The sequence below is a fragment of the Gymnoscopelus braueri genome, assembly GCF_963280865.1.
Source record: "Gymnoscopelus braueri genome assembly, chromosome: 3".
In the NCBI taxonomy this organism is placed as follows: domain Eukaryota; kingdom Metazoa; phylum Chordata; class Actinopteri; order Myctophiformes; family Myctophidae; genus Gymnoscopelus; species Gymnoscopelus braueri.
The window spans coordinates 46,689,587-46,711,640 of record NC_137612.1 but is presented as its reverse complement, the minus strand read 5'-3'; the positions used below and the strand labels follow the sequence as shown (position 1 = coordinate 46,711,640).

Here is a 22,054-nt window from a genome sequence, read left to right as displayed (position 1 = left end):
AATGTATTTTGTATTTTTTTTGTAGTTTCATTTCCAATTTTATCCAACCAGGACAGAGAACTCAATCAGGATATAGATTAAACAAGTGAAATTGGAAGTGATGACACTAAGAAATGAGCAGACAAAATTTTAACTGGAACACTATACAAATTAAGCTTAAAAATGGGTACTTTCTCCTGATTGGCTGAGATTTTGACACCTACCGAAAAATGTATTTTCTGTTTATTAAAGAGCTGGAGAGACAGGGAGACATCTGTTACTGAACAAACACTCTATAGCAATGATTACTATCAGAATATAGTATTTTAACCTTTTAACAAAATACTTTTTGTTTTAACCAAAAAATATCACTTACCCTACCTTTAAATGATCACAAAACACATGCATCATCATTGGCTGAGTTTCTCCAGTGCATAGACAAAGAGCAGACACTGCAAATGTGTGTGTGTGTGTGTGTGTGTGTGTGTGTGTGTGTGTGTGTGTGTGTGTGTGTGTGTGTGTGTGTGTCGTGTGTGTGTGTGCGCTGAGCAATGACAATAAATAGGTCAGATATGACAGATATGTTCATGAAACAGTTGATAAATAGGCACCTTAGGTCATCTGGTCTGGGGTCAAATTATAGCTGAAAATAGTGCAGGCCTTGCTTTAGGAGAATAGATCCACAAACATGCAATTCTATGGTTGGTAGCCTAACCCTCCCTTTACTTATTATATAAATAACTCCTTGCTTTTCCAATGTCCTTATGCATGCAACTTGCCTTGTGTTTTCCATGTAGACTACAAATGAAATGGGCATCTCCCTATTCCATTTGAGGCATGGAAGAAGAAGAATTTACTATATGGACACAGTCACTGCAAGGAACTATTTTTATTTGCTTATTATTCCCCCCCCCCCCTTTGGGTCCACAGTTGTTTGATTGTTTGACCTTACACAATTTGAAAACAGAATTAAAAATCAAAACGAATAGCAGATCATAGCTTTGCCTATGGAAAGCTTTCTAGATTAAAGCCCTACTCAAGGCATAAACTGTATATGTTTAAAGCTGCACTGTGCAATATGCAACCCCTAACGATATACAAGGTGAATTATGCACACAATTATGCACACATTTTTTTTTGCAACAGACGCAGATGTGGTATTTTTGAAAAGAATAAATAAAGAAAAAAAGAAAAGCCTAGCCTACAATGACAAGGATGCCAGTGTGACAGACTGGTTAAATAAGTACATACAGTATGACAGCAATAGTGGCTGTCAGTGATATATGGTAACCTCTTCCCACAATAATTGTAAGTGGGGACAGATAGACCATCCTTTTCTGGAGTGGTGATAGCTTGACCGCAGTGTCTGTAGCTGGGTGATAGCCTACTGAGTATAATTCAGTACCTACTCTATCAGAATATTGCAATAAGGCTGAAAGGTAGGCAGGGATAGGGTATGGCAGGGGTGTGCAACCTTTTCAGGCACACACTGTTTCCCAAGAGATCACCCAATTATTGTACGTCTTTAAAGCATTCTGCTTATTAGAATAATACAAGCATAGAATAATAAATCCATAATGTAATAATAAAACCTAACAAACAATGAGTCAATGATTTAATATGAATAACTAAGTAAGCCCATGAGCCTATCTCTTGTTTCTGTAGTGTGAGGTGGCTTAATGTACAAGTTCATCCCTCAGCCATGATGTACAAGTACATCCCCTGGACATGGTGTTAGTATTTCGCAGGGACTTACCCACAATCCAACCCTCGATGCTGAGTGCCAAGCAGGGAGGCATTGGGTCCCATTTTATAGTCTGGCTAATCGAACCCCGGCCTCCCAAACTCAGGGTGGCCACTGAGCTGATAATATGAATAATAAATGTCAGATAATTGTATGCACATCCCACAATAATGTTAGATTTTTGATCAACTCACCTCAATAGCCCAATCTGATCACCTGCTAGATGAAAAAGAGGTGATATTCCAACTCTATAGCACATACAATCAACATATATCCTACAGATTACACATAATAAAAACTAACTTAAATATTCTCTAATATTTTACTCAGGAGCCAAAGATTCTAATATTTCACAGAACAGATTTAAATTTGATGCAATCTACAGAGATGTTGTGAGGCATACCTGCCTCCATGTCAACCATGAAAGTCTTCTCACTCGGTTCCAGGACACAGAAGGGAACATCATAGGGAGGTTTGAGAGGTTATTATGACAGATTAAACCATATTTCGTTGTGCGGAGGTTAACTGGGACCTTTCTGAGCAGCGCCCATGGAAGACGATCATGTCAAACGCCCTTCAGGCTGGCTGTCAAGGAGGCCTTCATGGAGCAGTGGAAATGTTCGCTCAGGCTGTTGGCCTGCAGATGGAGTGCAATGCTTCATCCCGAGGTTCCGGGTGATGACAGCCCAGAGGTAAATCGAGGGCCATGGTGGGAAGAGATGTCAGCTGGCATCTTGAGTGCCGTCTCCAGCCCACATGTTGACCATTGCAGACCTCACACATTGGGAAACAGCACCATTGTTAAACTGAATGTCCGTCAGCCGTGGGGTCATGAAGCCATCCTGAAGGTCGGAGGCTTGGTCAGCCATGCGGGCATAATCTATGCCCAGGGGAACAGTGTCGACAACAGCCTGGGAGAGACAGTCAGCAATTGCCCGCTTTTCCATATACATTTAGAAAATCTAATAAAACGGTACACAGTAAAATGATTGTATCCTGAACATGTTTACAAAATGATATTCATCAACATTAAAAATGTATCTAATTAAAATTGTGGTATAAAATAATGATTTTGTTTTATTTTAGTATTGAAATGTGAATAACAAAACTAGTTGGATTGGATCAGAAACAATTACAATTTTGCTCCTAAATAAAACTGCTTATTTTAAGCTATTTTGTAAAGCGACTTTGGGTACTAAGAAAAGCGCTTTATAAGTCTGATGTAGTATTATTAATAATTATTATTAAATACAGTAATTTGCAAAACAGTAAATCATAAAAGTATCCAAAGATGTAATGTAAAAAAAAAAAAGAAATATGTCAACTGTTCTTCTTTATCCGTTGCAGTGACGATGCCAGGGGCCTCCTCCCATGAACGGTGGAGGACGACAATGGTGGAGTGTGTTGTTGGGCTTAAGGTTAGGTTAGGTTTAGCCACCCAGTGAGAGCAATATCAAGTGATAGTCATACGGTAATCTGAGTTCCCAGAAGCTTTCGCCAGCTCTCGCATACAAACGGGAGGGGCGAAGTCATACGGTAATCTCTCATGCAATTGTGCACAACAATTTTAAGTGGTGATAGATTGCCCATCATTTTCTGAATTGGAGATAGCTTGACCACAGTGTCTGCAGCTGGGTGATACAGACTCTAGTAGAAGTACCAACAACCTTTTCCAACCAATGCAGTGCAGACAGCGATAGAAATATGGTAGGCTATTTCAGACTACGGTACATTTCCCAAAAATAAATGTAGACTATCTGATATGTTTGATATTTTTGTTTGATAATATCACAATTTAGCAATTTAATTTTAACCACATTAACCCTGACGTTCATATTGTGGGCAAACTTTCAATAATTTGTCCAAAATGTTCTACAAGCTTACAAAATGTTGTATCGCGATATATGGTCTATAGGGCTTAAGTGGAGAAAAAAAATATCCCCCCTCTGTTTTTTGTTTTGTGTATCCCCTGGAAATACACAGTACAATGGCACAGTGTGTAATGCATTTGTGAAATGCATTCCTTGTAATCTATGGTAAAGTAATTCAGATTTATTAGCATAACAATACACTCATAGGCATGTCCTAAAAAAGGAGAGTGAACTAAGCTATGCGTTAACAATGTCATTTATGTACATTTCCCATTACCTTACACATGTGATGACAGCCAGTCAGCCGTCACCTGTGTCAGCCATCAGCTGTGGGGGGACAGCTGTCCGACTCAGGTCCAGAACACCCTTGCTTTAACTTATGAAGTCACAGGAGTCAGGTTGGGTCAGTGGTCTAACTAACTTATTACTAATCCAGGACCAGGTGAGAGCAGATTCGTGTGATTGATTTTATTCAATAAATGAAAATACAATACACAGATACAATACATATAATTTGGTGTCTAGGGTTTTCCTAAAGTGATTGACAAATGGGTTTAAAGCCATTGAACATAATTGTTCAGAGAAGGGAGTTTTGGTACTTTAGCAATTCAGACAAATTGTAACTCACCTGCAAGACTCAGGGATATTACTGTAATAAATGCTGTCTTGGTAAATTACTGTAGGCCTACTACTATCAGTCTCAGTTGCACTTGGGATAGGATTATGCATTCTATGCAACCGCAACAATCAAATCTTCTCAGGACAACTTCACCCCATCCTTCTCCTTCCTCTAGACCTCCTTTGTATTACAGTCTCCAACTGAACTGTCATATCTCCATTTCCCTCCCATCCTTCCTTTTTTTTCTTCTTCTTTTTTTACGTCTCCTGTTTCCACTTCCTGTTTCTTTGATCCCTATATTTAGAAACTCTGTCCCAGATATGTGCAGTTTTTAGCGCTGACTGAACCCACTGTATTTATTTACAGTTACACCATGTCTTGCTGTGGCGTGCCTGCAGTGCTGATCATTAGAGCTAATGAAGATGAATGCCATTGCTCAGGTAAACATATCTGTCTTTTCAGCTCAATCTCCTGCTCTGCTTGCGATATTCCGTATCTCATTCTGAACCGAATAATCCATATGCCTGTATACATTGCCTCGCCCATTGATTTAGAGAGCCAACACTGTAGTTTCCCCTGTCCTGTTTAATAACACCCCCAACACCTCTTTATTCAGCCAGACTGCATCTCTCTCATCTCTTATCCACACTCAGTCTCAGACCTCCCAGAACAAAGGGAAAAACAGCTGCAGTGTCTGTGAAGGAAGGAAAGTCACCTTGGGGAAAGCTAGAGACAAAAACAAGAGAGAGAGAGAGAGAGAGAGAGAGAGAGAGAGAGAGAGAGAGAGAGAGAGAGAGAGAGAGAGAGAGAGAGAGAGGGGGGAGAGACTGAGAGAGAGGGGGAAGAGGGAGAGCAAGGGGGAGCTCCCTCTCTCTACAGAAAGAGAGGGAGAGAGAGAGAATGTCAGGAGGAGAGAGGGGGATTAGTGAAGGGAAGGAGAGAAAAAAAAGGAGGGGCAGGAGGGAGCTGGCAACAGGGCATACTGTATTATGACTAATAAGGGGACAGCACTGCATCACTGCGGAACCCCTTCAGAAATTACCCAAACACTGATGGTAGGCAGAGATTGAATACAGGCAAAAGATGCGTGAGCTATACTGCCACCCCCACAAGCACTCTCCTGAGAGAGTACTGCCATATTGCTCCGACCTACTACACTTTCACCAACATCCCAATTGCAAAATATACTCACTGACTTTGCCACTCATGTAATGTTGAAGTTTTTTGTGAGGAATAGCAAAGCAACAGACTTGTTGTAATCATCCTGGAGTCTTCTCCCATATTTTGGGCATGTCATTATACAAGCTTGAAGATCGTCTATTTTCGTTGCGCAGCGCTGTCCAAAGACGAAGTATAAAATAGGGCTTAAGTATTGAGAACTCTGGAGACACAGAAAATCCCTGCACCCACTCATTTCAATTAAAGTGGCTCACCCAGCAGATACTACCAAAGCCCCCAAGACCGGTGGGGCTGCAAGCAGTGGTTGACAAGTCTCAAACTCTGGTGCTGCAAGCTTTACTATTGGAATGTGTACGAGCATGGTGACGTAGAATGAATAAAGAAGTGGTTAACAGGTCTTTCTGAGCCATTCATCTCACTCACTAAACACAGTTGCCGTCATTTACACACAACAGGTCAAACACACTTGTTTCTAATTATGTGATTAAACCATGATCCTGACATGATACTAATCTCTCAAGAATACACACACACACACACACACACACACACACACACACACACACACACACACACACACACACACACACACACACACACACACACACACACACACACACACACACACACACACACACACACACACACACACACCAAATGGGTTCCCAGATTAACATGATACTGACCATGATACTTACATGATGATACTGACCATGATACTGACCATGATACTGACCATGATACTGACCATGATACTGACATGATACTGACATGATACTGACTAGATACTGACATGATACTGACCATGATACTGACTAGATACTGACATGATACTGACCATGATACTGACTAGATACTGACCATGATACTCACCATGATACTCACCATGATACTGACCATGATACTGACATGATACTGACTAGATACTGACATGATACTGACCATGATACTGACCATGATACTGACCATGATACTGACCATGATACTCACCATGATACTCACCATGATACTGACCATGATACTGACCATGATACTGACCATGATACTGACTAGATACTGACATGATGCTGACCATGATACTCACCATGATACTGACCATGATACTGACTAGATACTAACATGATACTGACCATGATACTGACCATGATACTGACCATGATACATAGCCCGGGGACAGGGATGCCAGGAGCAGTAGGCTAATAATTACATACTAATCACATACTAACAGTCCAGTTTAATGTAAATTCAGATATTTGGAAATCGATGAGATGTTTTCTAAATTATATAAGCAACAAAATACACAATAAAAAGGAGGAAGGATTATTGCATTCAACTGCTCCAATTGCCATAGATTCATCATAGATATAATCAGTATAAGAGCATGATGAATATTAAAGATACATTGCGTCAATAGAAAAGGAAGTTACACATTCTAAAAAAACAGAATAAAAATCACAGTAAAAAACATATAACTATAGAGCTGACACTCCCTTCTCCACCCCCAGTGCTTTATTAGTATAATGTTTAGTAATTCTTAAATCTATCTGAGCTGCACTTCTGTTATAGATACGTGCCCCTGGATGTACTCCTCTGTGAGGAAAAGGCTGCGTGGGGCTGGCTAACATCGTCCAGTGTGGATATTGTCGTAGCCAAAGTTCTCTTTATGCCACTACCACCACAGAGTCAAGCTCGATCCCAACCATAGTGGAAGTGTTTTTCTGTGTGGCAGTGGAAGGCCTATGACTAAAACCCGCATACAGTACCAGGCAAAATCTCTTACAGGCAATGGAATAGGCTCTATGCACAGCAGCCATATTGGAAAGAAATTGGGCCTCTTCCTTACTTCCTTCACAGGTGTTACCAATGATTCTAATGAAGGCTCTGTTCCATTTAGTGTATAGCACAGTGGTTCTCAAACCACTGTGGTTTCAAAGGCCACCATAGCTCTGAGAGCGTACAAATGGAACCAAAATGGACCCGTAAGGGTCCATTTGGTTCCATTTGTACACTCTCAGAGTTACACACCCGTACATTTGGAACCCCCTCAAGGAACCATGAGGGTCCCTGGACCACACTTTGAGACCCACTGGTGTAGCACAGTGTTTCCAGTGAGCCAACATGCACAATATCAGCACCCTGACTCTGTTTGACCAGAATGGAACAGAGCCTTCATTAGTATCATTGGTAACACCTGTGAAGGAAGTAAGAAGAGGCCCAATTTCTTTCCAATATGGCTGCTGTGCACAGAGCCTTTTAGTCTGTGATGACATAGGTGATGGAGTGTTGTCAAGGCTGGATCGACACACCAGAGGGGTTTCCCCTATTGCCTGGCAAAGGACAATGTTGCATGTAATGTGGACAATGTCCGGTGTCAGACCCAGCACAAAGACATGCTGCTGAGAGAAAATTAACGTCAGTTGCACAACATTTTTGAGGGTAGTGCTTTTTTTGCAAGCGCTGAAATACGGAAATTCAATAATACAGTATTACTTGCAGTACTTAACAGTATATAATCATTGTACTAAGTTGATTACGATACTTTTTCATTGCAAAATGAATATTCTATCAAATCTTTTTCTTTAACTACATTCATTAAATGCTGTGTACAGTATGTGTTCTCAATTGTCTGGGGGTGTAGTAATGAATGCTCTGTAGTTTTCATACAGGCTGTGTTGTGTACTGTATATAATCTCAAAGCATTCTTTGATTTTGAGCACAGATGAAACTATGTTGAAGTGAATGTTTGATTTTGACAGAACTGGGTTTTGCAAATTTACAGAATTGATTTTGTGAGAAAATGGGTGCGGGTTTCAAGAAATGTCTTCGCAGTTGTGAATTGTCAGAGAAAACAACAATTATTATTGCCTGTCATGTCTCATCCCATATCCATTCATTTAATAAATATATAAAGTGACCTTTTAAATCTGTCAAAAATATTTAGTCCAACATAAGTGACTATGCATATTACATACTGTCAAAGGGTTACAATATGATTATGCAATTAGCATAACTTTGCATAATTTTGTTTCTCCTGATTATATAGTTTTGCTTTGTAGTGCCCTTCAATCATTTAAAGTTTTTGTGGTCATGCACTTTGTACATTGTACAAGTGTAATGCCTACCATACACTTGATTCTTTGCCAATGAGGTGAGAAGCTCCCTGTATAATTAAGTTCAAGTGATTTTCACGGTTAAACAAATGTGATCTCATTTTGCAGCCTTCTCCTTTGTCCTTTAAGAGCTCTCATCCATAGCAAAAAGGCAATCGTGTTTTCAAAACAACAACGACAAACACAATCAATATGAAAACGTGCGTTAATATACACTATACATGTACAAAGAAACCTGAGAGAAAAGCTAGATAGATCAACCTTTTAATAGAGACTTTGTTCTGCTGTATACAATTACACATAATATAAATCATGTACAATTCTAATGTTTCTCTATACACATGGTCATAAATGTACATTACAGTGTCCACAGACATTAACACAATTACACTTACACGTATCAGCTTTTTACACAAACGTCCCCCACTCACAATGGCTGGTTTTCTGGCCAGCAGATGCTTCTGACCAAAAACATATCCTACAACTAAAACCCCAAGTAGACATTTCAGTATTTACATCCCTGATAAATGTACATGAACAAACACAAATTCTTGTATTTTGCTCCAAAGAATTGGGGGGATGATTTAAGGGGAGATGGCCCAAAGTCCTACAGAAGCTCTCTCAGACATGAGCCCATACATAGCTTAAAGTGTACTGTATCTACTTACTGGACATTATAATTCTCTACCGTAACACCTACTATATAATAACTGACTGGTTTATTGTAATAATATGTCCAGCAGGTTTCAAAGGGACACATGAAAGCCCTGAGGAGAAAGAGAGACACAGGTTTAGTATAATACGCCCAGAACTCGAACCAGGAGGTGTGATTGAGGCCTCTGCTTCTTAAATCATTCAGAGTGGCATCCAAAAGTGGTGGTCCTGGCCTCCAGTATAACACGATAGTCAACAAGAGGCACTGAAGCCCCTCAAAGCCCAGGTCAGTGGTTAATTCTGGGCTCTGATTTACAGTGACAAGCTATTAATGTAGTTGCAGTGCAGTTACCACAGAGACAGCCCATGAATGGGTGACTGTGAATCATTTGACCCAAATATTGCCCTTTAATTCCTCCTGCAAAACTGAAACATTTCATCAGTATTACAATAGCGTATCATATACACATAGATACAATAACTCCACTCCTCTACTTAGTATTATGGCCAATAGGCCACTACCATCAAAGTAGGCCTAATAGCTCCCCCACAGCTCCAACTTATTTAATCCAAGCCAGGAATAGAAAACCCACAGTTCTTCATCCACTTCATTGCTTTTCTTAGGATTTATTGCACATAATGGGACACACAACAGGTGTGTTGCACGCACGCACGCACGCACGCACGCACGCACGCACGCACGCACGCACGCACGCACGCACGCACGCACGCACGCACGCACGCACACACTCATACACACACTCATACACATACACACACACACACACACACACACACACACACACAGACACACACACTCACACACACACACACACACACACACACACACACACACACACACACACACACACACACACACACACACACACACACACACACACACACACACACAGCATGAAATATCCTTGCAGTCTTCTTCGTTGTTGTGGAAAATTATGCCATGTCAAAAATATAAATAAATGAATAAATAATATCATGCCTTCACTGTAAGTAATTGCAAGCCAACTGTGTAAATGGTGCTTTTATTTATTTATTTGTTGTTGTTTTTTAGAAAATAACAACCTAGTCACTTTTTTGCATTTCTTTTGCAGTTTGATTTGAGGTCTATGGAGAATCCTCTGTAAACTTTGAAAGTAAATGTTTGCATTTACTCCCCATTATTTCAAAAGATCACGTGCAAAAGCTTTCTCCGATACATTATTGTAAACATACAGCAGGACAATCAGCACCATGAGAATCAATTAAGAACTCAATTAAGGCATGAAAAAAAGAAATAAGGAAAACAATTTCTATATAAACTTCCACTAATGTTTTTCTCTCTGAGAATATCTGTGCAGGTAGACATTGGTGTGCTTTGTCCTTGCATTGATAACTACATGTTGATCAATGTGCATGTGTATATGTGTGTATGTGCATGTGTGTGTATGTGTAAGTTTGTCTATGCATGTGCACATGCACATACACATACAGATACGTATATCATGCATAAATAAGCAATTATGGATATATTTGTAATGTTTACTTGTGGTGTGGCATCGTACAGTATGTTAACCACATGAACCCTAGCTTCCCGTTTCTGGGCATGTCATAATAGGTGGACATTCTGCAAAAATAGGCGAACATTCAGCGAAAATAAGCGAATATTCGTCAAAGTAGATCAGATATTTTTGCTATTTGACATACAGCTAAGTATACAGGGTTTAAGTGGACGAAGGAGTAGTTCACCCCAAAAATTACTTATTTTCTATCAATTACACACCCCATTAAGCCTTGAATTCATAGCGATTTTCAGTTTTTGTCGCATTCCTGAGCCAATATTTTGATGATCAGGTCATCGGTCAATAGGAGACTCAGTAGGAGATTCTTTGAGTCCGGAGACTCCGCCGGGCTTCAAATTATTGGCTTAGGAATGCGACAAAAACAAAAAAATCTCCATGAATTCAAGGCTTCATGGGGTGTTTTATTTGGTAGAAAATAAGTCATTTTTGGAGTGAACTACTCCTTTAAGTAGCTATGGCTAAAGTGATGTCACATAGTGCGTAGCCACTAGCCAGCATTATTATTGTGACATGGTAGCCATCTTGTCTAGGCTGGTGAGTGGGGACTTAATGAGGGTCTGTGTAAGAACAGTACAGAGCAGGCTCTAATCAGAGCTCTGTGCCCACCTGCCTCCGCATCTGTATAGGGCAAGAGGTGGTGCGATATCTCCTGACCTCTGTAAACGAACAGCTTCTCTTTTATCTCACGCTTGTACACAATGGCATACGTGCAGTCGTGCGCACACCCTATACATTCTCTGTTGCAGATTGCAAATACACACACAAACATCCAGTACATGGACGTATAGAGCTATACACACAGTATGAACGGACACACACTTGGGACACACGCAAAGCCCGGGCCTCATTCCCTCACCGCCTCCGTGAGGCATCGGTCGGTGACGTCGCTAGCGTCCACCCGCGGTTTGCGTCCCTTCCTCTGGCCTCCCCCCTCCACCCAGGAGTTATGAATGACGGTCCCCCCGCTCGGCGCGGGGTCCACCTGCAGGAGAGACACCACCCTCTTCTTCACGCGCGTCTTGAGGGCACTGCGGAGCTTCTGCCTGGTGAAAGCATAGAGCAGAGGGTGGAAGATGGTGGTCCCGTAAGCCATGGCCAGGAAGCAGAGGCGGATCCGCACCAGCCCGTCGCTGGGACCCAGACACAGGATCAGCACGTTGACCGCGGACAGCGGCGCCCAGCATCCCAGGAAGGTGGATATGATGAGCAGGGACATCTTCAGGACGCGGCGCTGGCGCTCCCGGCGGTCCCTGTGTCGGCGCACGGCCCGCCTCAAGGCGATGATGGCGGACACGGAGGCCTGGACGCCCGGCCTGTCCGTGGGCGGCGGCCTGTCCGCCTGGGCCGGGGGCGGCGGCCTGTCCGCCTGGGCCGGGGGCGGCGGCCTGTCCGCCTGGGCCGGGGGCGCGTCCGAAGCCGGAGTCTGTGCGGCGGGGGTGGCGGGGGTGGTGGCGATGGGGGTTGTGGTGGCCGTGGTGACGGTGGTGACGGTGGCGCCGCTGTCGGATGTGATCATGGGCACGGTGGAGAGGGGCGGGGGTGACGTTGGGGTGGGAGAGGCTATGAGGGGAGGGTGGGTGAGGGGCTGGCTCTGATTGGAGGCCGCGACCTCTGTGGTCAAACTGAGGTCCTTCCTTCGGCGCCTCTGGCGGCGTATCCTGCAGCCGGAGTCCTTGTTTCCGCGCTTGGCCCTCATCAAGTGGGAGCCGATGCGAATGTTGAGCGCCTGCAGGATCTTGGAGTAGGTGAACAGCATGACGACCACGGCTATGAAGAAGCAGGGCACCTGGAGCAGCAGGTGGTAGTACATGGCCAGGCCTGTGTAGTAGCCCTGCCCGCCCACACAGAGAAGTGTCCGGTTCTGCCACACCGGCGGGGGGTGATGCGACGTGGCATTGGGAAGGGAGGCGGGAGGGGACGTGGGAGTGGCTAGGGTGGTGGGAGTGGCTAGGGTGGAGGTCAGCCCTGTGGTGAGCTCAGAGTCGAGGCTCGGCGCCTCCGTCACTCCATTCTCGCTGTCCTCTGCCGTAGAGGAAAAGTAGTCCCCTTCCAGGAAGGGCAGGAAGAAGACGGCGAGGGACACGACCCAGACGGCCGCCAGGAGCAGCGCGGCGCGCCTCGGGGTCAGCAGGCGGGTGGCGGGACGCACGGAGATGTCGTAGCGGTCCAAGCTGATGACCAGCACGTTGACGGCCGTGGCCACGCTGGTGAAGGTGACGCAGGCCTCGTGGAAGCAGCACAACGTGGCCAGGCTGCTGACCGCGCCGCCGTCCGCCGGCAGCAGGATCACGGCGGCGGTCAGCGGCAAGCACAGCACACACACCAGGATGTCCAGCACGTGGAGATTGACGGTGACCAGGTTGCTGACCGAGTCGACCAGGTTGGACTGGGCACAGTAGAGCACGAGCACGGTCAGGTTGCTGCTGAAGCCCAGCACGAGCTCCAGCATCAACACGGTGGTCAGGGACACCTGAAACCCCAGGGGGTACGCCGTACTCCAGCCCTCCTCCAGCCCCGCCCCGCCCCCTCCTTCCAGCGGGCCCGCCCCCCGACCATCGCTGGTCTCCAGGAGGTCGCTGTAGCCTTCGGTCTCCATTGACACCGCAGCACCCCTTCACACATAGCAAGAGCGGGCGCCGCGCCGACTCATACTCCACGTCCGCTTTGTCTCCCCTTGGATGGAGTGCGATGGCGAGGAGGACGACGCGCAGGTCTGCTGTGTTTGAGGCTCTGCAAAGGGGGAGACAACAGGCAGAGAGACGAAAGGGAGTCAGAGAACAATAGGGTAGTTTAGCATTCTGCGATCTGAAATATGACATTTAACTGCAAGCACTTGACTAAACCTGTGACCAGTTTTCTTAGCAGTCAAATGGCACAACATATTTGTGTTGAGCAGAAGTGCCATAAACAGCCCACAGCTTTTCACAAGCCATTTGGGTCATTGCCAAGCGCAGCTTATTCTCTACCTGTATGCATTGTGTAAAACTAATGCACCAGTCACCAAAGACATGTTCATGAGGAGTTTCATGCTGAGAGTGAGTGGGTGGGTGTTTGATTCATTCTTACACAACATCCAGTATATAGGTCATAACAGTAGCTTATACAGATGACAGACGACATAGGAACCTGCCTGTGCCTACAGCATTCCACAGCACTGAATCCGTGAACAAAATGACCAGTCAAAATATTTATTGCACAATTAAATTCATCTTATTGTCATTACATGCAGGAGCAACAACATTTGAATGTGAGTCAATGCACTAAATAGACATTTCAACCTGATGTATCAGCAAACTAGAAAAAGTGCTCCTCGGAGCACAGGTCTCCGCCAGGTCAGGTAGGTTATTGTGGCCTCCTGGTGGCGCTATAATAGGCCAATGTGAAAAGGGTGCGATTTGTTCTTAGGCTTTTCACTGCAATCGGACACTGCATTCATGATTTGAGGGATTTTGTTCCAAAAATGTGTTTTGCACAATTAGACCTGCTGGTGGCGCTATAACAGGCCAATGGTAAAAGGGTGGCATGTCTTCCTTGGCCTAATAGAAATGTGCGTGTGAAATCGCAAGCTGCGTTCATGATTTGAGGCATTTTGTTGAAAACGGACCAATCCTGTAAACTTTGGAAGCCAATCTTAGGCAATCAGGAGGTAATGTGGGAAATCGGATAGATCCGTGTTGATCACATGACTATAGAGATACTGTGTACCGATTTGTGTGATGTTTGGACAAAATCTGAGGGAGTAGTATCAATAAATGTGTTTTGCACAAATTGGCCTCCTGGTGGCGCTATAACAGGCCAATCTGAAGCATTTGGGCCAGAGGTTCTGACTTGGCATCCAGGGAGTGTGTGTGCACAGTTTCGCAGCGGCCGGGCAAACAGTGCCGGAGATTAGGTGGTAACGGACGGACAGGACGGACGGACGGACGGACGGACGGACGGACGGACGGACGGACAGGACGGACGGACGGACAGGACGGACGGACGGACGGACGGACAGACGGACGGACGGACGGACGGACGGACGGACGGACGGACAGGGGGTAAAACATACTCTCTCGCCATGCCTTTCGGCCTGGCGGAGACAATAAAGGCTGTAATAATCGAAACAACTAAAGCTGAAAATCTAAAAGCCTTACATGTGACCCCATCTTACCCAACCAGATCAAAGTGGTTTGATCCGAGTCACGAAAGCTTTACATAATTAATTTAAGTCCCTAATCGTCAGTGTTGATGAGATGGCCTACAGGGACGAGATTAGATCACTGACACAATGTTGTTAGGAGAACAACCTAGTCCTCTATTTAGGTACTGTATTCCACTGCGCTATGCCTGCATGGTGAGTTATCCTAGTGGTCTATAAACATTTATGCAAAAAAGGGTTGCACTCAGATAGATCAATGTACTTATAATTTAATAATGAATTAGTCACACCACAACATGTCCACAGTCTAGCCTTCGTCAATGTGTATGAATTAAGCAATATTACACAAGAGGGTGTGCTAAGTGCTTTACCGTCATTATTGGCAGGACAGTGGTCAGGAACGAGGCCCTTATTGCGTCTGCGTCCTTGTTACCAACAAAATAAAACACATCATCAAAATGTTTTCATATTGTGGGCCAATTCGCTCTCAAAATAACAACCTTTTTGTGAGTGTTATCTCTGTTATTCGGGAAATGAATGGGGTCTGACAGAGATAATAACTAGTCCCTGATCACTTAGCCTGTCCAGACCCATTGAGACGGCTGAATCAATACCACAGATAGAGAAACAGTACTTCACTGGTTAGTTCAATCTCATAACCTGTAACCTGTAACCAAGATATTGGCTGTAAATTGGTGTGTGTCGCAGATGACCCGGGGGTGTGACGTGCAGAGTGGGATTTCAGTCAATCTCAATCTCATAACCTGTAACCCGTAACCAAGCCTATTCGCTGGAAATTATAATCTTATTATCTATCTATAAATTGCAGAAACTTGTATGTGTGTGCGTGTGTGTGTGCGTGTGCGTGTGCGTGTGCGTGTGCGTGTGTGTGTGTGTGTGTGTGTGTATGTGTATGTGTGCGTGTGCGTGTGCGTGTGCGTGTGCGCGCGTGTGTGTGTGTGTGTATGTGCAGTGCAGAGTGGGATTTCAGTCAGGCGTGTAGGCATCAGCTTCCCTGATTGACCAACCCAACCCATCGGCTTCACGAATTGGCAGAGTTTTATGTTACGTTTATATATATAACGTAAACGGTAGGGTAGGAACTCATTATCTTACACCTGTCTGTCTGTCTGTCTGCTGGACTGTCTGTCAACGGGTATCCCCGTGTCTTCATACTTGGTCAATCGGTCGGGTAGTGGGTACCGCAGTGACTACTTAAGTGGTTAACCATCAAGGCTGATCAGTGCGGAGTAATAATACTGTGATTAGGCCGTTCTCAAATCTTTCATTTGAGAATGGCTGCTGTCATGCGCATTTTGAGCACGGCTGGAGCATATTTCAACCAATCAGATTGCTTGTTCGGAACTACCTGTTGTATAATAAAGCAATGAGCCACGAGAGGCCTGGTTTGCCAGGATTTTACGACGGCTAAGAGGCATAGGAAGCCCTCTTTGGTGTCGTAAAATCATGGTAAACCACAGCCTCGCGTGACTTATTGCTTTAATGGTAACCAAATAAAGCACCAGCAAGCATTTTATTATAGTGCCACATAACAGCAAGTTGTCTCAGGAGACACTTCACATATAGAGCAGAGACCCTATGTTACCCCTCAGGTATTCTTTTGCCATGTGGCAAGGAAAAACTCCCCATTATTGGGAAGAAACCTTGGGCAGAACCAGGCTCTGTATGGGTGGCCATCTGCCTGGTCTGACGTGTCGGTGGGAAAGAGAGAGAACGAGAGAGACACAGAGAGAGAGAGAGAGAGAGAGAGAGATACAAGCAACAGCAACAATAATAACAATAGTTAAACTATGATCTCTATTCACTGACAGGTCAAAAGGCCAAGATGTGGAGATTATGCCCCCCCCCCCCTGTCTGTGTGTGAGCGTGTCCGTGTGCCTGTGCCCGGCTAATCTCGAACATTGCTGGTCCAATCAGCATCAAAGTTTGCATGCACACTCCCAGTAGGCAAGACAATCAACCTCACGTGATTGGTGGCGAAGTTGAAACAAAAAACAAGCAGGTGTAAGGGTTGCGAGCATCAATTCATCAATTTTGAGTTTTAAATATCTTGTATGCAAATTTTGGCGCTAGAGTAAAAGCCATGGGGTCAACAAAATCAGTTTGGTTCATCCTCCAGGGAACAAGAATGCAAATGTCATGGCAATCCAGCCAGTCGCTTTCAACATGTTGTTTAAGACCAAAGCAGCTAACAGTTATGTTGTTTAGACAGCCTTTGTAGCACTTACAGTAATTGTTTTCCCCAGAAGAAGCGTGTTTCCGATAAGCAGAGCAGATCAGCTGGATGGCAATGCTATGTGAGTCCCAGAGCTACAGCGAAGGGGCAGCTCACAGATGTGGCTAACAAGAAGTAGTGAAGTTGTACTGTATGTTGTATCATGATAAAACTGTCAATTTCTAGACAGAATAGAATCCTCACCCACTGACCATGCACTGGGCTGTGTAGTGCATTTCATCATAGTGGGGACCAAACTAAGTGTGGCAGTGCTTAATGTTTTCTCAATGAAGATGAATGGGTCAATGGTCTGCAGACAGTAGCACTTAACCCTCCTGCAGTGTTCGGGTCAAATCTGACCGATTTACGACCTGAATCATAAATATCGTGATATTCATTTAATTGCCTCAAGACCTTTATGCTTTCCTCCCAACTAGACATGTGAACATATAAAATTGCTGATCACCATTTTCATTGAATGTTGAGTGGTGTATTAAAGTTTGTTACACCCTTTAGTGTTCCTGGTCAAAAATGACTGCCAAATTATAATGGGAAACACTATTATGTTCATCCAGGAGAAAGCAAACGCACGCACGCACGCACACGCGCACGCGCGCACACACACACACACACACACACACACACACACACACACACACACACACACACACACACACACACACATTTTCAGTGTCTGTTCTTTGTCTATTCACTGGAGAAACTCACGTTAACCACTGGTTGAAGTCAATGATGATTTAAGAGCAGTCTAACAGGCCGGTTAAATTTGACCAGGAACACAAAAAATACGGGGGAGGGATCCCTTCTGTCTTTTTTGCACTCTTTAGGGCTTTGTTGGTTCATTGCCTCTCTATATCCTTCATGGTGTGACCTTACTAATTTGATTGGCAAAGACATACTTAGCATGTAGACAATGCTCTTTGTGGCTGGCTGGCTGACTAGCTGCCCTCTGGTGTGTTGTGGAGGAACTCCATAAATGATTGGTTGATTAGACAAGAGGATTTCTTGTCAAAAGAAACAAAACAACCCCCTCTCTGCAGTGGCTCAGGAGGTGGAGCAGCCTGAAGTTTCCCAGTTCAATCGGCCGGCTCTCCCTGGTTATAGTGATGAAGACACCGTGAACGTCTAACTGCTCCTGATGAAGAGGTTCGTGTTCGTGCCTTAAGTGGTTTTCTCTGCCGTCGGCGTGTGAATGGATGAATGTAATGCACACGCTCTGGATAAAGGTGCTATTATAAGGGTACCATTTCACCATCTGTCTAAACTGCTATGGTGTCCCTAAACACATTCAAGCTGGCATCCCTATTTTGAGCATGTCATTATAGGTGATACATTTCAAAACCTTTCAAAACATTGCAAAAAATCACATTCTTTTTAAAAACAGCAGCAATAGATTGCAACGCTTTGTGAGCTTGTAGGTGGCTATATTCACAATTTCTGAAATAGGGCCTAATTTACAGTTAACAGCGTCGCTTGCTGAAAATAACTGATTTTCAACTAAAAAGTCGGGCAGAAACCTTGTATCTCCATATTTTTCAACTTAAAAATATCAATGCCCTGCTTCATCATAGTACAAAGGTCGCAAAAAATTCGATCTACAAGCTCACAACACGTAACGATGCGACGTGTTGTGAGCTTGCAGCTCAGCAATGAAAGTGGTGTGTCTGTGGGTTTTTATAAATATTCTTCTTCTTTTCCTTTCGGCTGTTCCCTTCAGGGGTCTCTGCCTCCTCTTCTCTCACGCCAACTAACTTCATGTCCTCTTTCACAACATCCATAAATGAAATCTCCTCTTTGGTCTTCCTCTAGGCCTCCTGCCTGGCAGTTCCAACCTCAGCATCCTTCTACCGATATACTCACTGTCCCTCCTCTGTACATGTCCAAACCATCTCAGTCTGGCCTCTCTGGCTCTATCTCCAAAACATTTAACATGGGCTGTCCCTCTGATGTACCCGTTCCTCATTCTATCCATCCTTGTTACGCCCAGAGAGAACGTCAGCATTTTAGTCTCTGCTACCTACCGCTTCCTGTCTTTTCCTCAGTGCGACTGTCTCTAAACCAGGGGTCTTAAACAGGGGGTCCGGGACCCCTAGGGGGTCCTCAGAGTTACTACAGGGGGGCCGCCAAATCTTTGTGTGATAGGATGTTTTTTTTACATTAACCACTTGACTTGAACCCTATAGAATCCCTATTCTTAGGAGAACGTTAGCCAAAAATAGCAGATCTACAAGCTCGTAAGATCGGCTATTTTTGGCCAAGAGGTATAGGTGTAGAGGGAAAAAAGAGCAGATCAAGTAAAAGTTTAATCTGAAACAATTTTATACAATATAGTGGGGGTTCCTGCTTCATCTCTCTCTCAGCTAGGGGGTCCTTGGCCTGAAAACGTTGAAGACCCCTGCTCTAAACCATATCATAGCTGGTCTCACCACCGTCTTGTACACCTTTCCTTCCATTCTCGAAAAGAATCAACAAGAGCATGTGATTAAATAATAACTTCAATGGATCTATTGGAACACAGGTTCTTTTTTCCATATCCTGAAAAGTAACAGTTTTTGACCTACAAGGTTTCCACCTGGCTATTTGGCCTTATCCTCAATGGTGGTTCTCCTGGCTCTACTTATCTGATTTCCAGGCTAGGTTTTCCTGCAATAGATATAATAATTCTCAGCATTTCCCCCCCGTCTTCCTTTTCTCTTTCAGTTATTTCCCACATCCCCAGCCCAACCTCCCACCCGTACCCATGTGGAAAGGAGCTGCAGGCAGAGCAGACTCTCACTGTGGAACACTGTTCTCTCTTAATCCACTAATGGGTTCCGTGGGTTTTGTGGCATCGCTGGAGCATTGATGTAAGGCATCATCGATCTGCCAATTTAACATGCCACACACACACACACACACACACACACACACACACACACACACACACACACACACACACTTGTGTGCACACACACACACACACACACACACACACACACACACGCACACGCACACGCACACGCACACGCACACGCACACGCACACGCACACGCACACACACACGCACACATGCACACGCACACGCATGCACGCACATGCACAAAGAACCAAACACATGTAAAGCACACACAACTAAGATGAGCTCTCACATTAATGTATGGGCTATTTATTTTCACATGCTGTACAAATGCAAATAGGGGACAAAAGTCACAGAATAAAAAAAATCATATTTTAAAGTGATCTGGGCATCTATTGCTGTAAAGAACACCCATCATCAATTACGCTGTTCATTGTCTGATGTTTTCAATACCACATTGATCAAACGTTAACGGTGTCTACACTGTGTCTGTCTGGACCACACAAAGGGGTAGACGCTTTTATCATTCTTAATTTATAAGCTCCATTGCATAAGTTCACATCCATTTATGAATAGTCTTGGAGGGTTGTTAATATATGCAGTAAAGTGACATGTTCACGGAGGAATGTTTCTTATTGACAAGATCCAAATTACACAGTGCCGCCTTGCTGTCACTTGTTTGGTGAACTTCATTAAACAACAACAGGCCATCAAGTATTCCCTCTAAAGTTTAGAGGGATCACAATTTAGAGTCTAAACTGTCCTGACGTTAATTACAAGAGGAATATTGTGAGTGCTGACACAGTGAGCAGGCTGAAGAGTAACGGCAAGAATCAATTATAAGATTGATTGACACACTGAGCCACAACCAGACATAAGTGGGTATTTCTGTGTGACATAGACACACAAGCTCTATCTACAATAACAGCTGTGACAAGTTTTAAGTTTCATTTATTAAAGTGTGACAGTACAACAGCATAATAACAGAGTTTTTAAACTGTGAATCCTGAAGTTAGTCAAATCGATCATAAGCAGAAGCAGTATTTGCTGTATCGTCATTGTACCCTCTCCAGCTCCTCGGAGAGGTCTTTTGTTATTCCACCCCAAACTGGGCTGGCAACAATTGGACGAATGACAGCCATATTGGTTTTAGAACGTCACATGGGAGATTTGGGTAACACTAAAGTAATGGATCCTTGGCGGTGACCGCATATATTTGATGTTCAGATGATATCTGAACTCTCAGAGCAGTTTTGAGGTGGAGAGACTGGAGACCTTACTGAGGTTTTGTCCAGAAATAGTTGGAGACGGGGGAGAGAGGTGATATTATTCTCTCTCCTGGCAGTGATTTCCACATCCCTGGTCTTACTGGAGTTCCATTGATTGCCAGTGAAAACTCTTGTTCCCATTTATAACCACAGAATCCAGGCAGATGTGAATCCAGGCTGTTGATGCAAATGACAAAGAGCAATGGAGACAATAGCCCCCCCTGGGCGACACCGGCTGGTATTGCACAGGAATGAGTCATGACTGCACCTTTGGCTCTCTGTCACTCTTTCAGCTCCTCAGGAGTCTGACAGACAATTCATCTGGTGCATGAAGCAATTGACTGAGCTTTAAAACAGCATGAAATGGCAATTCTGGAGTCATTATTGAGTGCTTCGTGCCAGCTTTGCAGTATATGGATCAGAGCAGTGACAGTTGGTCTATTAGATAATAGGTGTTGCGATGGGGCAAGTTTACAAATGGTGTCCTCCAGAAGGGCACCCCTTAGATGCCCATGCATTTTTGTGAACAGCTTTGACCAGAGCTTCTTTCAATTAGTTTGAGAAAATATTATGCTGGATATGTATTAAAAACATCACATAAAACAGGTGCCAGTCATGAAAAGTCTTTAAAACCCAAGAAGGAATGCAGTCAGGTCCAACTTCCATGCATTAACTTTAGTTTGAGGAGTCTAGCTTTGACCTTCCTGATGCACAGGAGAGGTATAACATTGCCAGGAGGGCCATTTACCAGCATTACACATGATGGTTTGATGGTCAGAGGTGCCAACAGGGGGAAGATGCTCAAGTGGTTCAGACATG

The 22,054-nt window shown here is 44.1% G+C and overlaps 1 protein-coding gene across 1 annotated transcript; it reads right to left on the bottom strand.

Annotated features, from left to right (window-relative positions):
* Nucleotides 1–11,580: 11,580 nt before the first annotated feature.
* LOC308081753 (G-protein coupled receptor 22) lies at nt 11,581–13,332 on the bottom strand (the record flags this gene model as incomplete). Its single annotated transcript, XM_080423375.1, has 1 exon — nt 11,581–13,332. One exon carries the CDS (start codon nt 13,330–13,332, stop codon nt 11,581–11,583), a length of 1,752 nt encoding a protein of 583 aa, XP_080279501.1.
* Between the last annotated feature and the right edge of the window lie 8,722 nt (nt 13,333–22,054).